At 33.9% G+C, this 16,789-nt stretch overlaps 2 protein-coding genes across 2 annotated transcripts in view; one reads left to right on the top strand and one right to left on the bottom strand.

Moving 5' to 3' along the window:
* Positions 1-5,320, bottom strand: part of LOC149802942 (protein ecdysoneless homolog) — a 105,843-nt gene extending 100,523 nt beyond the window's left edge. Inside the window, exon 1 of the mRNA XM_089952456.1 lies at positions 5,096-5,320. Coding sequence (XP_089808582.1) covers positions 5,096-5,294 — 199 coding nt within the window. The 5' untranslated portion in view covers positions 5,295-5,320. The remainder of the gene's footprint in view (positions 1-5,095) is intronic.
* Positions 5,321-5,363: 43 nt separating this feature from the next.
* LOC149802941 (ragulator complex protein LAMTOR2-like) lies at positions 5,364-16,551 on the top strand. Its single transcript, XM_089952457.1, has 4 exons — positions 5,364-5,533; positions 10,972-11,134; positions 12,984-13,073; positions 16,106-16,551. Exons 1-4 carry the CDS (start codon positions 5,466-5,468, stop codon positions 16,163-16,165), a joined length of 381 nt encoding a protein of 126 aa, XP_089808583.1. The 5' UTR covers positions 5,364-5,465; the 3' UTR covers positions 16,166-16,551.
* The last annotated feature ends 238 nt before the right edge of the window (positions 16,552-16,789 follow it).

Here is a 16,789-nt window from a genome sequence, read left to right as displayed (position 1 = left end):
CTGTTCAGTGGGTTTTTAAACGAGTAAGTTCTTCAAGGTTTTCCTGTTTTTAGTAACAATGATCATACTCGATCACATGTTGGCTGATTGAGCTAAAATTTAAAAGTTATTTCTGCCTGGATGTTTTTGTCAATTTTGACAGAACTCTATTCGGTGGGATTTTTTTAAAAAGGTTGTTTTCTACATTGAGTAATGGTGACTGTTTCAAAGTGGACTGGCATCAAAGGTAAAATTATAACAAGCAGTTTTTTTGAAGTCGCTTAAAGATCTTTCTTTTTTAAGCAATGGCAGCCATATTTGATGGCAGATAGGCAATATTTGTAAACATCAGGTTTATTCTAGGATATATGATTGTGAGATTCATGCTAAATTCTTAAATTCTTGCACTGAAAAAAAAAACAAAAAAAACAACGGCATCGAAATTGTGCATCATATTTTCAAGTTCTACCTTCCTTTCATCATTAGATCTGTCTAACACTATATATTCAGAAGATTCGCACATATTTTGAATCAAGAGGAAATCCCTCCCCACTAAATTTTCAGCTAAGGAATATATAACCTGAACAATTTGAAAGCAAAATATGTCAGAATGCTTTAGCTCAAATTAAGTCAATTTTTTTAGCTGTATTTAAATAAAATTTGCTGCAAAATGAATTGAATAAAACTGAAAGTCCTTTATGTCAGAATGCTTTCCATCATTTGGTTAAATTCTGTTCAGTTTTGGGGAAGAATTTGTCAAAGGTTGTACTGATTTTAGTTATTTTGGCCATATTTGACAGCAGAGTGTATCATTCATACAGATTTGAAAGCCCTTTAGGTCAGGATCCACTTGTTGAATTTGGTCAAACTCTACTAAGAAGCAGTACTTTAAAGCTTTTCTATATTAAGTAACTGTGGCCATATTTGGTGGCAGACTGACATCAACTGTATCAGTGTGCAAGACCTTCATGTCAGAATGCTTTCTGTCAAATTTGGTCCAATTCTGTTGAGTATTATTAGGAAGTAGGGTTTTTTCTTCTCTTTACAGCAAATTTGAAGAGGCATTGGCATAATTTAAAAAAAATTAAACTCTAAATGCCTGAATGCTGTGTTGATATTTCAGATGCAGTATTTAAAGCATTTTCTAATTTTAATAATAGTGACCATATTTGGCATTGAAATTGATTAACTGTATAATCTTAAAGACATTCAGGTCAGGGTATTTTCTATCGAAATTTGCACAAATTCCATTATAAACTTTGGGATAAGTAGTTCAAAGTCCTTTTTTAATACTATTTTTAGTACTGGCATCGATATGTGGTAATATAATATGTACAGTCTACATGTTTACTGCACCTAAACATGTGCACTTTTTCCATGCCTTGGACTGAAAGCATGTTCAGTTTGTGCCTCCAAATTAAACCTTGAAATATTTACTTTACTTAGTCTAAAGGTGCTCCAAAATTTGAGAGTGGCAATTTTAGAAAAATAATTACATTAACAATAATATTTTTTCATTGGGAAAGTTTATTTTCTTTCTGGACAACTGAATATTTTCAAACCATTTTTCCTTTTTTTCCACATTCTACCCTACTTAAATTTCTGGATTGAATATCAGAAATAATAAGCCATTTATGACAATTTCCTACCGCATTTAGTCTTTATTATATATATTTGACACATTTCTATGCATATGTGTATATATATATATATATATATATATATATATATATATATATATATATATATATATATATATATATATATATATATATATGTATGTATGTATGTGTGTGAAGCAGTGAAGTTAAATGCCAAAATAAGTTTTGCACTCATATCTAGATTTATATTGAAACAGGTGATTAGTTCCATGTCAAAGTATCTATCATAAACTATTTTGAATGGAAGTAGGTCATCTATAAATTATCTTCTCATTCAAGATATATTTCTATGTGAAAAGGACAGCAGTCCAAATATGTTACAATCCACTAGGTTTCGTACACACCATTTTAGTTACCTGACAAAATAGCTGTCAAACAAATTATTTTAGTATACCATATATACTTGTTCATGAGTCCAACTGCAAAATGCAAAAGACTCAGATCTCCTGTCATGTAATGCACTGGCAGATCTGGGTCTGTGCAGTTTGTTAGGAGTAATCAGTAGAACAAACCATATAGACCCTGATCAGGGAGCACATTATGCTACAGCATATCAAGATCTTTGGTTGTTGTTTTTTTTACAGTTCAGCTCATTTTATAAGCATGTACATATGGCAAGTTAATTTTTGCAAATTTAGGAAATCAAGCATATTTAACACACTAAATTTTTCAATAACTACAGCACTCACTCAGAATAAGGCACTTCATTATAACACAGTTTCTGTCATAAGGAAAGTATGGTCAAGGAACCTGATGTATTAAATAGTACAGCAACGTAATATTGCATGTAACACACTTCATTACAGATGTGAGAAGTCACGGTTTCCAACTTGGGCTAAGTCACACCAAAGGCTTATAAAAATGGTACTAGCAGCAGCTTCACTTGGCACTCAGCATTAAGAGGTTAGTGTTAGGACTGCTGAGCCTGGTGTCAGGTAATTTGACTAAGTGGGACATCTTGCTACATGTCCGCAGCATGATGCCCCCATGCTAGACATCACCATAAACTGCCACACTGTCGACATTCTAGCAATATGACTGAATTTTTTTTAAAGCTATGTTAAAAATCCAAATCACAAACACATACAAACACTTCATTACAAGTCTGACTATATAACAGAGTACCATATATACTCAATTATGAGTCAACTGCAAAATACACAGTCACAGATCTGCTGTCACATAATGTATAAGGAGTAATCAGTAGAACAAACAGAAAAGACCTTGATCTGCAAACGCATTATGCTACAGCAGATCAGGAGCTATGTTACTGGAAGTTTGACTCGACTTGTAAGCAAGTATAGATTGTATTCTATGGCTTCCATGGACAGTGCTATAATGTGGGAATATTGTCAGGTGCTAATTTAGTTTAAGATTTGTCAGATAACAACCCTTGGGACCAAATTTAAAGCAATTATTTTAGTTTAAACATTATTTTTGCAGTAACTGTTTTATAATGGTTAATCTAGTTTCAATTAATAAATACCTGTCTTGAAAGACCACTGCTTTGAGTGACCACCAGTCTCAAGAGACCAGATTCTTAATGCAGAGATTTACTGATTATACAGTGTTCAATTTAGGTGGATACTGGCAGTTTGATAAGGTGGGCTCAAGGTGAAGCACCACCAATGTTCTTAAAACATAGATTATGATGGAAAACATGACATGATCTAAGCATTGATCATATATACAGTGTACTCAGTTACAAGGGAGTCACACTGCAAACAACACAGACCCTGATCTGCCATTGCATAATGCATATGAAGGTCAGGGTCTGTGCTGTTTGTTCTAACTCTTCACAGATCCAGTTGTACTCATAAGCAAGGGTTGGTTTACAAAATAACAAAATCAATAGGTATTGGGGTTTACATACGGTGGTTAACACATTAAAAAAACAAAATAAAATAACTCAGGACCTGTGATCAATCAAAGTTACACTGTAAATAAGATTAGCAATGGATTTTGCACCAAAGATGGCTGTTACTGCATACATGTTCAGTTTTTCATTTTCAGTAATGCAGAATTTCCGATAAATGCCTAATAAAGTCACAGCAAAAAAATAGTAAAAACTATAATTCGAATAAAATCACCAAATTTTGAATTTTCATTCAAATTTCAATCTCTAAAATGTGTAGACTGTAAAATGTTTGAGTTATTTTTTCTGTGACCTAAATAGTTTAAATTTAGCCTTTGTTTTAAAATTTATATATATTTTTAGTTTCTATATTTTTCAAACCCATAATACTATAGGCTTCTGTACTTTCTGTAGCTGCCATATAACATGTCAAATGTTGTCTACTTTACCAATATATCATAGTCATATTCATTCTTAAAGCCTTGTCAAAAAAATCAGAAGACATTTTCATCAGTACCTACATTCATTCTCAAGGCTTTTCTTTATATGTTGATAATTTTTTTCATTGGGTATATAACTGTGATTCACTGCATGTACAAAATCCACAGAATAATGTATGTATTGGGTTTAACTAGACATTAACACAATACTAAAAATATGGTGCCAATTAACAGTAGTGGGAACAAAATCACATGCTTATTTCAAGGAATAAACAGCTGAGGGGAAGAGTCAAAGAAATAGTGTAACCGTTGCTATGCGAGTGAACATTACTGCATTAACAGACCCAACGGAAAAGCGCACAGATGATGTTCTTCTTGTTAGAATAAGAGTACTGTTGTATAAATGACATCATTTTATGATCAAATTTGTTCCAAAATAAGAACAAAAACTGAAAAAATGTTTATGACTCATTCCTATTTCAATTTTTAATACAGCTTTGTAGCCAGATTAGTTTTGTCAGGAAATGGAGAACATATCTGAGCTGTGAAATGATATTACTTTTTAATTACATATTTAATTATCAGTTAAATTAATGTACATTACAACAATACAGATAAGGTGTGTGTGATCTACATTACAGCAATAAAGATAACCTAAGTGTGATTTCCACTTAATGCTTTATACTTCTGCACACCCTCTAATCCAGGTTGATTCCTCTATGTTGGAATTTTGCATCTCTTATGAGTGGACATATGTAATCCATGTACCTGTCTTTCAGAATCTTAATGCTGGTTTGGTTTTCTGTATTAAATCTCCAATATTAACCCTTTCACGCACTACATTAACATGGTCATGTGACTGTTCATTTAGATCTGACACTGGTCAGTGGCAATACAAAGAATCAATGTTGACAGTAGTTATTTTTGCCTAAATTATCAAAACCAATGAAAAAGTTTTTATTCCCAATTGGACCAATGAGACATTTATTTAACAGAAATATAAATTATAAATATTATAATATTAAGTAAAAGTTAATTTTCATTTTTCATGTTCCCTCAAAATATAAATGACAAAGAAGCATGTCACTCAAAACGAAAGTACAATGTTTTGGTAACAATGTCAGAAGTGACTCATTATCAAAACATTGAATGATCCTTACCTTCGGTTACAGGCTTCAGTACGAAAGGTTCGTTCTGCCAGATATAATCGATTAATAAGGAACTGAGAAATGTCATATAAGAATCAGCACATTCTTCTAAAAATTTCCTAATTCCGTCTTCTTTCAAATTGCCTGGGATGGGAGGAAAAAGTGTGTATTCCACCACATCGTCTGGTAGCCTCTTCTTTTTCTCTGCCATGCCTCATGTATGAACTGTACAGGTCATGACCTTAAAAATTACCCAATGAACATTGACGAAATAATTTGTTGCCGAATAGCTCTCACAGGCGGAAGTAAAGCAGAAAACTTCAACTGTCACATGCCGATTTACAAATATTTTAGAGCTTCTTTTCTCGCTTAGACAGAGACAATGTTGAAACCAAAAGCGCTAACACAAGTTCTGAGTCAGGCGAACTCTGGCGGTGTTCAAAGTACCTTGTGAGTTCAAATTTCATAAAGTTATATTTCAGTAGTGATTATACAATAGGTTGACACAGTTGACCATTTACTATTTAGCATCGTAATACCACAGGTGCTCGACGCGAGCGTGATATTAAGAAGAAATTAATAATCTGAAGAAAAAATCATACAGAGTGACAAAAATACCTTAGATTATGCCCATGACCCGTTCAGACATAGGACCCTTTCTATCATACTATATAAGAGGGAAGGGACGTAACTTCCAAATACTCGTTCCACCCATGACCCTCGATTTCCTTCTGCTATTTCCGTCTTTAAAGGCACACGACCATACTGTTATGGCTTGTTTTAATCCTGATTTATTTTTCTATTCATCAAGCCATGATTGACTTTTCTGCGTTGGCAGGAGGTCGTGGGTTCGATCCCAGGCCGAGTTATACCAAAGACTTAACAAAAATGGTCCTAACAGCTGCCTCGCTTGGCTCTCAGCATTAAGAGGTTAGTGTTAGGACTGGTCGGCCTGGTGTCAGGATAATGTAACTGGGTGGGACATCATGCTACATGTCTGCGGCATGATGCCCCTAGTGCTAGACATCACTATAAACTGCCACATTGCAGACATCGTAGCGATATGACTGAAAAATTGTTAAAGCTACGTTAAAAATCCAAAATCACATCACTTTTCTGTATTGTACCAAACTGAAGTTATGGGCTCCGAAAAGTGCAATTTTCGCGAATTTGTTCTGCTGAGACAAGTCTGAGCTCATGTGACAGTGAGTATAACCTTTTGAGCCAGTCATGTTTCAGCACTGACATGTGTGCCTTATCGTTTACCTATTTTCAAAATAGAGTTGCTTGTATATGATGTATGATCAGTGAAGAAAATAATGTCTAATTCTTCCATGGAATAGGATTCCTAAGGTTGAATCAAGTTAATGGTAAGTAAAAACTTACTTTTGTATGTACCAATGTTCTGTAATTAAAGAAGGGATGTATCATAGAGTCACAAACATGGTACATGTAGCTCTTTTCAACAGTTTCACATGTGCTCGAACTTGTCCTAATAAGAAACATTCTTGAAAATCGCATGTTTCAGAGCCTGTAACTTCAGTCTGGTACAATGCAGAAAAATCAATATCTCAAAATTTGCTTAATAGCCTGTGACTACTGTAACAATTAAATATCTGGGAGATAATCTGTGCTTACATAAATTTACATAAAATTACAGATGTCGTTATCTCTCATCAATTTCTAGGTCAGTACAAATGTTTTCCAGTATCAGCAACAAACTGAAATAAACTAGTTGACACATAATAGAGTTAAAAGGTTGAATTCCTGTAGAAACAGTCATGTAAAGTTCTGCAAACATAACCATTTTTCTGTTTTATTTGTTTGTCATGTCTATGTTTTGTATTTGCCTTTGAAAAAGACTCATTAAAGACTCATAAGCGTTCTGGCTTGCTAGATCAGAGGTCTCGCTAGGATTTTAAAATTTGGAGTCCAGGACTCCCATTTTAGTAAAAAAGGGAGTCCCACCATCAAAAGTTGCAGTTCCTTCTTTCCTACAGAATCAACACAAACATGAGTGCAACTATTTTTACATGGAGAGGTTTTCGTAATGTAATCACTCACTTTAAAATAGCTTCATTACAACAGTCCATTGACTGGATTGCAAATTTATGGTTTATTTATTTATCTATGTCCTTGTAGTAATTTTAGGCTCTGGTTAAATAGTATCTGATTTGCTGTTTTTTCCCCATATTTTCGCAAATATGTGTCAAGTTGGAAAACGGCTTAGACCTTAAAGTGCATCTCGCGAATTCCACAACATAGCATTGTCCATATGTTTCTGACCTACATAATTTGCATTTTAAAGTTAAATCTTTAATAAAATAATACCTTGGCTTTGCTTTCAATGGTTTGTATATTTTTTCTGAAAATATTTGCCCGATGATTTACAAAAACAGACAATCTAATAAACTGGTACATCCCAGACTTAGCGAAGTCCGCCATAATTTCCCCGTTAGACCTACTGGTTCACTTACAGTTTCAAACTAATTTTATGATGAAATAGTGTACAAGAGGCAGTTAATATATATCAAGATCACCGATTCTAATCTTAAAACACATGTTTGTATGTTTTGTCATCAAAGGATATCATGCAGGAAATTGATAGTTGCTACCTTACTCGGAAAAGGGTTAATGGTCAGTCAGCTATCAAAACACATGCTTGTGAATGGGCAAGAGTTTGTCAGCGTAATTGTTATCAAAACTAGGCCTAGCTACTGATGTCTTAATGAATACATTTCGCTACAACAGTAGAACTAACCAGGCTAAGGCGAGGGGCATTTTAAAAAAAAGTATGGTCAATCAATATACCTCTTAAATAGCTCTTGTTCGTCCATCAGAACTATCAATTATAGCAGCTTTAGCACTCTTCTGAATCTCGTTAGAATCTTCGTAAGTTTGCCGTTTAACCCCAAAATACTTATCCAAATTTACGAATGGCATTTTGTCTAAGTCTCAACATGTCTTGCTTCTGAGGTCATGTGCACTACTTATTCCGATACATTCAGAAATGAACACAATAACGAAAGCTGAAGTTGTTTATTTGATGTACCTTTATAAATGACTGCATGTACATCTCTGGGTCTTTCTGATTCTGAATTCAGTCACTGTAAATATAAGTACATTTCCCCACCCGGCCACCAGTCAAAGCCTTTGAACTAGCCGCCCAGCTACTGCATCATGTTCTTTTTGATGTACTCTTATAATGGCAACATGTATGTACATCAAAGGGTCTTTCAGTCACTGAATTCTGTCATTGTAAATATCAGCACAGCTAATTGATCAACACATTTTCCCACAAAGCAAGTGGCTGAAGCAGGACTGGCAAGTCTTTGAATTTTGCTGCACACCTATTACATGCATACGGAGGACTCCCGCCTTAGTGATTTTCTGTGTCCCAGATCTAAAATTGGCGTCCAAATACGTGTATTTAAGCGTTTCTGAGATCTCTGTAGATACTAGTTTCGCTCTGTTTGTTGTCAGTTTATTGTATATATATATATATATATATATATATATATATATATATATATATTATATGTATCCAATTCTCCTTTGGAACTTTCTCGTCATCGTACTCATGAAGAAACCCAAGATCACCTCACATGGTCTTGCAAGTTCGGAGTGCAACATCTCAGCATTCAAAGACGATCTATTCAAAGTTGTCATCCAAGATAGCCACAAAATTCAAAATGGCCATATTAGGTAGGGTTGTGTTATTCCACATGCATTTACAAATTGTCAAACATAGGATTTGAACTGGAAATATTCTGTATATATTGTTTAAAGTACCTTTCAGCCAACTTTAACTTAAGAACCATGAGAAATACCAGTGTCTAAAATATATGCAGATGTGGGCAAGGGTGTCTGCATCAGAATTTAACATTTAAACAGGGGTCAAGCTAGACTTCAGTTTTAGGGAGAAATGACTTCTCCATTTGGACAGAACTGGGTGAAGTGAAGGATCGACTGGGAAAAGTGGAAGCGAGTTATGCAATTTGTGTGTGTTTTTTTTCATTCTCTTTATTTGAATTATGCCTCAATTTTTCGGTATGCATATCTGCATTTAACATTGGAATTAAGCAATATTTTATTTTTAAGCAAAAAATGTTTTAAGATTGATCTACATTATAAACACATTTTGTATATGTATCAAAATGATCATATTCATATGCATTGTATTTTGACCATATGACTTAAAAGAGCCCTGTAGAAACTATACATTTGCAATGAATTTTAACTGATAGGAGAAACTAGATTACATAATTGTAATTGCAAGCTAGTAATAATGCTTAATGAACTATTTATAAACAAAAATTGTTTTGCTTTATAAAAGTTCATCATAAAAGTATAAAAATGCCAGTTGAATTTTTTTTTATAAACTTGTTTGAAAGATCCCCTGTAACATGTACATGAGAGCAAATGCTCATGTCTTCATACAGTATTGTTTGTCCCAGTTTTTTTGTTGCCCTATAGACATTGTGGCATCAGTGTGTTCCAGATGTTTCTTTTCACTCACTCCTTGCAAATTATTTAAGAATGAATATGCTTTCACTGGCTTACATAAATCAATTACCCAGGTGAGCCATATTAGTTACATCTGGGCCTTATGATTAAGATAAGGTGTTACTTGTTTGACAGACATATTAGGGTTTTTTGTGATGACACAGTAGGGTTCGGTTTATAGCTCCACTGAGCTTATGCAATGGCTTTGTGTCCACTGTCAGTTACACCTTCTAAACTACTAAGAAAATTGCTGTGTAACTTGACATGCACATTCATCCCATTCTAAATTAATTTTCCATGATACATGTATCAGGCTGATGGTAAAAGGCAATGACAAAGAAATTTGTACTGCACTTAAGAGATATCTTGTGAAAATATTAACCTGTACATGTAAGAAAATATTTTTCTGTTACGTGGTTTGGTATGCTTGAATTGCTTGAGAATATAAATTTCACAAGAATATCGGAAAGAGTGGCAGTAATAAGCTGTTAAAAAGAATAAAAGGACAGAAAAAACATGTATATTGTTTGGATTGGAAATTCTTTTCATCCAGTAAAGTGTCCATGCCTCTGAGGGACTCTTGTTACAAATCATATATTCTGAAGGTAAGAAGATTATAACAGACCTGGTAGAAACAACAATCCATGCATAACATGTCATTAGTCTGATTTGTTTTGACAGCAGTTGACTTATTTAATTAGCAATCTACAGAAAACTACATTAAGTCATAAAAGCTTATATGCTAAATTTACTTATAAATGCAAACTTGAGGTCAATGTACAAGTAATAAAGTTACATTAAATATTCCAAATCCAGTAAAATTATGTTAAAAATGCAGTAAACTATATTCAGAATTCAGTAAAAATGTTGGTGAAATAAAATGCAAATTTCAGATCTGAATCAAAGAATGCTCTAGAGATGTATTCCTTAAAGTGACACCCCTGTTACATTCTGCTGAATGTACCTTACACCCCTATTACAGTGACATGCTGCTGAATGTACCCGATACCAGTTATTACATTAGACATGTTCAGTTCTGATTCAGAATCAATCATACAAAACATTGAAACAGAAATTTAATTGATTTATCAGTTCCACTTTCTTTATCATGTAGGGGTCAATATCACGGGTTTGTCTGAAGTTTCAGAGCCAATTCCTTTGCAGAATATTTTAGCCAACTTTACACACCTACACATGACCCCAAACGATATCCTGTGATATTTATATTCTAAATTTCATAGTGTAGGATGAGGTGTTCAGCATATCACATGCATGCAAACACATTGAGATGGGCAGGATTGTATGGACCCCAGATTTGTGTAAAACAGGAATAGAAGATAAACTCCTTCATCACTCAGTGTATCAGTTGTGTTTTTTCACAGGTTGTTGAATAATGAAGGGGCTCTGTTGGCATACTCAGGTTATGGAGACAGGGATGCCTCTGTAACGGCAGCCATTGCAAGCAATGTGTGGGCTTCCTACCAGAGGAGTGGAGCAGCAGTCTTCGATGATGACAAACTTCAGTTCATCATAATAGACTGTGAGGTAAATAAAGATCAAGAATGAAAAATAAAAAATACCGATTTGGGGTATACTTAACTACATAAATTGACTACATTACATTTAAGAAAACTTGACTGCAAAATGGCAAAGTGTTCTGAACAATTAAGCTTGAAAAACCTGAAGAAGAAACCTTTCTATTTGTTGAGGACAAATTTTGGTGCATTCTTTGATAGATTAACTAGTATCATAATTTTTTACATGAACCATTTGAAAAGAATGGGGTATATGCTGGAAGCAACAAATTTAACAAAATTCACAAGCAGTGCTATGACTCGTTTGTGAAGGGAAATAGGGGAAAATACATATTTCCTGTTGCTAAATTTATCTCATAACTTATGCATAAAAATCTCAATTAATTTGTATCAGATTTCATTCATTTATTGTGGATCAGAACCTAAGAAATATGGGAAATTGACAATAATGTGGCTTTTGCTTTGTTTTACATTTCAAGTTGCATGAAGATGTCTATACTAGCCACTTGATTGACATAACATGGATCAAATACAATCTCCAACATTATCAACAAAGGAACAAACTTTCATCATTCTGTTTGAGAGATATTGCTTATCTTTTAATGATATCCTTTACACTTTGTGGCACTTTAATCAAGCATGCCTTAGTGAATTGATTCTCTTTGTGGAATTTGATTGGTTAAAATGACTTGTTCCATCCAGTGTTACTGATTCTGCTACAGAAAGCCAAACATATTTGGGAATTTACTTTTTATTATGAACTGTTGTTAAATAATATGACACATAGACCCAGGTCTTCCTATTGTAGTAAATATGAATCAGCTGTCTGAAAGGAGATCTAAAATAGAGCCTCATTACGAGGTAGTCCAAGCCCCTTTGCAGCATTACTACTGCTACAGTAAATACATTATTTTTCCCATAAAAGAAAGAAAGAAAAAAAGATTAAAAATAGTCTATGCAGACCTGAAGGAGCATTATCATTGTGAGTTGAGGTAAGAGAACATGGGGGGTGCTCTACAATTAGTATGTCCTTATAAGAGAGTGAAAGGTGTAAGGTGAAATTCTTTGCATTGCAACATGCACAGTGGAGAAAATGTTCGCATACCTCTCTTACTTTCATGTACTGTAAATGAAATTTCTTTGGATATTGTGCTTATGAAAATTGTATGTAATTTAAGCCCACAGCTAACCAAAGTGGCTGCTCCCATGTACTTAAAAACTCAGCCTTGATTAGTCTAAAGTCCAGATCTAAAGCAGTTATTAAAACAGGGAAAATGAATTTTGATAGATTATACAATACCAGCTTCTGAAAGTGCAGTGAATGAATTAAATAGCATATATAAAGTAAACAAAAAAGGTATCAGCTAATTTTTGTGCAAGATACCTCTGCATGAAGCCTAGGAAGTGAAAATGACCAGCAGAGCTAGCAGCTTTTTATTTTATAGGTACACATCTGAAGTGAGGCCAAGAATGTATACTCTATAACCCAAATTACACTCATCAATCATGCACCAAAATAATGGGAATTTAAAGTTCTTTTAACAATACATCAGATAAACAAGGTAATTTTGAAATGGTCAGGATAAGCAGTGAGGAAAAACCTGGGAAATTCTTTTCTTTAAAAGTCTAACTCAGAGCAAAGTTGGAAACTGTGGAGTGCCATCATAACCATGGGTGAAGGGGAACCAAGGAGAAGGTGAGGCAACCACCATTTACACACCAGAGGATGAAAAGCGAAAATCCAGGGGAGATTTCATATATGGTCAAGAAATTATTCAGGCTTAAAAAGATTATGTGATGCAAAAATATTACTCCCAGCTTCTCTGATGGGTTGATTGTGTTTATCTTTCTGCTTTTAGGAAGGAAAAGTAGGTGTAACCAGAGTGGGCAACTTACTCTTGTGTCTATGCAGCAAAGAAACTGTGGGATATGGAATGTTGAAAGCGAAGGTAATCATGTATTGTTTGTGTTAGAGGATACCAGAAATTACATGCATTTGAACAGTTTTCACCCTATCTTTGTACGAATGTCTAAATGTATGGATATTGGTTTTAAGGCCAAGTGTGCTTATGGCATTTCCGTACATGCACCATTCATTTGTCCATCAGTGATGGTCAGTTTTAAACTTTGCAAAAACCACCACACTATTCTTTGCTCAGTTTTTCACAGAACATTCTGGCATGAAGGGCTGACAAATTTGCACAAGCGATGTCTCTCTGCCATCAGACATGGCCATTATTACTAAAAATAGTAAAAACCCATTAAACTACTTGAAAGCAGCTGGACAGAATTTCAGCAAAACAAAATAAAATCAGCAAAGTCTTTAGATGACTTCATTTCCAAAACCAATGAATAGAACTTAAACAAGCTTGACAGGAAGCATCCTGTCATGATTAGATCTTACACATGCACCCTGGCATAAGGTGTTTTGCAGTTTGTACAAATGATGTAAATCCACCAATAAAAGTAAACATTTAAACAACTTTATCTTAAGCAGCTGCTGAACAGAATTAGACTACTTTTGATGCAAAGCATCCTAGCACAGGGGCCTTTCAGTGTTGGACTAATGATGCTAATCAGATATGGATGAAAACAGAATTTAAGAAACCTTGAAACAGTTGTTTTCTTAGCATTTTCAATCAATAGGATTGGAAGAAATTTCCATATAAAGCATTCTTCTTACCCATATTTCATGCTGAACTTCTTTGGTTGTCGAGCAGATGTCAGTCATTTGAGTGATCTAAGACTAAGTTTGGCTTCTTGTTAAGCTGTGCTAAAGAGAAAACTTTAAGAGTGAAAAAGAAATATATACAATTCTGCACATTCTAAAGTTTCTTTATTTTAAAATAATTTTATATATTTTTCTGCTGTGACCCACAGGATTAGTCTTCATACAGAAGGCAATGATTCTGTTGTCATCCAGTACCCATCAACATCTGTCCATCTGCTTTTCAGTGATCGCACTGGACTGCTGTCTGTTTGAATGCAAATGCTGAAAATTATGATGAAATCAGTCCTGTGCTAACAGAATATTTTTCAACTAAAAAATCTCTTATAACATGTAAAAATTCATCTTGCTGTATGTTTTATATATCCGCTGTAATGTGGTGTATATTATATTGCAGTGTTATTTGTCCATCCGTCTGTTACCAACTTTGCCATAAATACTTTACAGACTTTGTGGATGGCATGCACCGATTTTAGGGTCAAAAGGTCAAAGGTCACAGACTGAAAGATGAAAAATGGTTTGTGCACAGAAATTTCAGTTATTTACATAGAAGACTGTTAAACATTGGGCAGATATATAACATGTTGCTCATTGTACTTTTGTTTGTTCTTTTGTCTCATTTGAATCAAATTTATGGTACTTTATAATGCAGTTGAAGTTTGCAAATTTATACAACACAATTTTTAATTTTAAAGATGTTGATATGCAAATGTGTAGGTGGAACATAATGGATAGGTCAGTAAATCTGGAATCAGTCATGTATATCCTATTTTTTTTAATGAAATAAAATTAAAATAAATGTTCCATAATACCTGTGAAACTTGAAAAACTTCTTTTTTGTAAGAATTAGTAAAGAACTTCTAACTTAATATCAGTAATACACCTTGGTAATTCTCTGTTTACAGTTCAGAAAGAGGGCAGATTTGACAAATCAAAAATGAAAAATAATGACAAACATCACAGAGTTTTGGGTTCAGGAATTGATTGGATTTAAAGCTCTCATTCTGCTGTACACATTTCTATCACATATCTTTATGAGAATACAAAAGCAGTGTTTGGCCCAACATATTAGGAAACATGTTTGTTTTGTGTTAATAGGCTTTACATTTTTTTGAATGTAGTTTAAGCACATCTCGGTTCCAAAACAACCTGTCTGACTTAAATGAAGTAAGGACCTAAATAGTGCAGTGATAATACAATCACCTATGCATTCCCAGTTTTACAAGTTTGTTCCTATCAAGGCATAGACAGGCAATTCATATATTCCCTTTGTTTCTGAATGCTGCTAACATTATAACCAAAATGTTCCATTGTTACGTGTAACATTTTGATGGCATAGTAGGCAAAGAACTTCTATCTATCCATCATTTTACCTACTTCCCTTCCTACCAATGTATAAGTGTATGTATATATATATATATATATATATATTGTTGTGCGGTTTAACGCCTTTTTCAGCACATGATAGGCTATGCATGGTGGCCAGTATTAATGGTGGAGGAAGAACCCGGGAAAATCCCGGGAAGAACCACCGACCCACGAGAAGCTACTGGCAAGCTTTCTCACATACCCATATTTACTGAATCCAAGACTCGAACCCGCACAGAGAGAGGTGAGATGGCAGTGACCCATAATGAAGAGAGCTTTAGACCACTCAGGGCCCCATATATATATATATATATATATATATATATATATATATATATATATATATATAGCATAGGATGACAAGAATATTTTGTGTACAATTAAGGTACAAACTATCCATTTTTAGCTTGGAGGAATCCCATTCCTTGATGCCATTGTCATAGTCTATACTGTCTGTCTCTAAGAACAGTTTGCATTTCAATTAATAAGGCACTGCCTATATTTAGCTCTTCTGGTCTTTCACCTTGAAATGCCAGTCATGGTATGTAAAGGAAATAATGAGAAAATGATTAGTTATATTGTTTACCTCCCGTAATGTTTTAGTATTTCTGTGTAGCACTTCAAACAATAAAGAATTATTTCAGTAGAAAATGTTAATCAGAGCTTAATGTAATTTAAAGTATATTCATGACATATTGTATTAACTTGTTTAACTTGTTCTTCACCAAGATAAAGAGAATAAAAGACTTAAAAACATTAAAAGTGATGTTGGCATCTACTGATCATCAGGAACATGATTATCAGCATCTTGCACACTTTAGGTGTAGTATTACCAAGACGCTCCAAGTCATCTTTATTCTCAATGCTCTGACTTCTTACTTTCAGGCAGAGGCACTGTCAAAATACTTGGAGGCCCCCCTATCACAGATTGCTGATTGCACTTGAGAAACTATGAGCCATCAATAGCTTACCATACAGATTGATTCACAGTAGTGTGAAAAATAAATTATCACTGCATTTATTCATATTTGAGAGGACCCAAATTGTGTATGCATAAAAAGCAGTGACATTTTTCTGTGCTGACAGGTCAAAAAACAGATAAAGGTATTCCACCTTGGCAAAAATATTTGCTGACAGATCAGGTAGAACAGATGTCTTTCTATGAGATTTTTAACGTAATTATATAGATTAACTTGTATATGACTTTGATTTAAAAGAGTCACTTTTAAGAACAATATTGTTCAAATTAGGAACATAAATCTGTCATACCTGTATTATATGAAGTGAAGTTCATCATTTGCATCAATGAATAAAACCATTGCTTTTCTGCATTCTTGTATTATTTATCTTTACATCGGATCCCACTATTGGCCAATGTCATTCCTAATTTTCCTTCCAATTTTGAATACTAAGTCATTGAAAACTTGAGAGACAGAAACTGCAGGAAACTGAATTTCCCCTGAAACTAAGTCATTTGGTTCTAAATAATTTTTCCAGCTTTAATTTTAGTTCATTCGTATTCGGTGAACTGAAATCCATTTTCTCAGAAAACTGAATTAAACTTTTACA

This window comes from Sinohyriopsis cumingii, chromosome 3 (genome assembly GCF_028554795.1).
Source record: "Sinohyriopsis cumingii isolate HCF-2022 chromosome 3, ASM2855479v2, whole genome shotgun sequence".
Taxonomy (NCBI): Eukaryota; Metazoa; Mollusca; class Bivalvia; order Unionida; family Unionidae; genus Sinohyriopsis; species Sinohyriopsis cumingii.
This window is presented reverse-complemented; position numbering and strand designations above follow the sequence as displayed.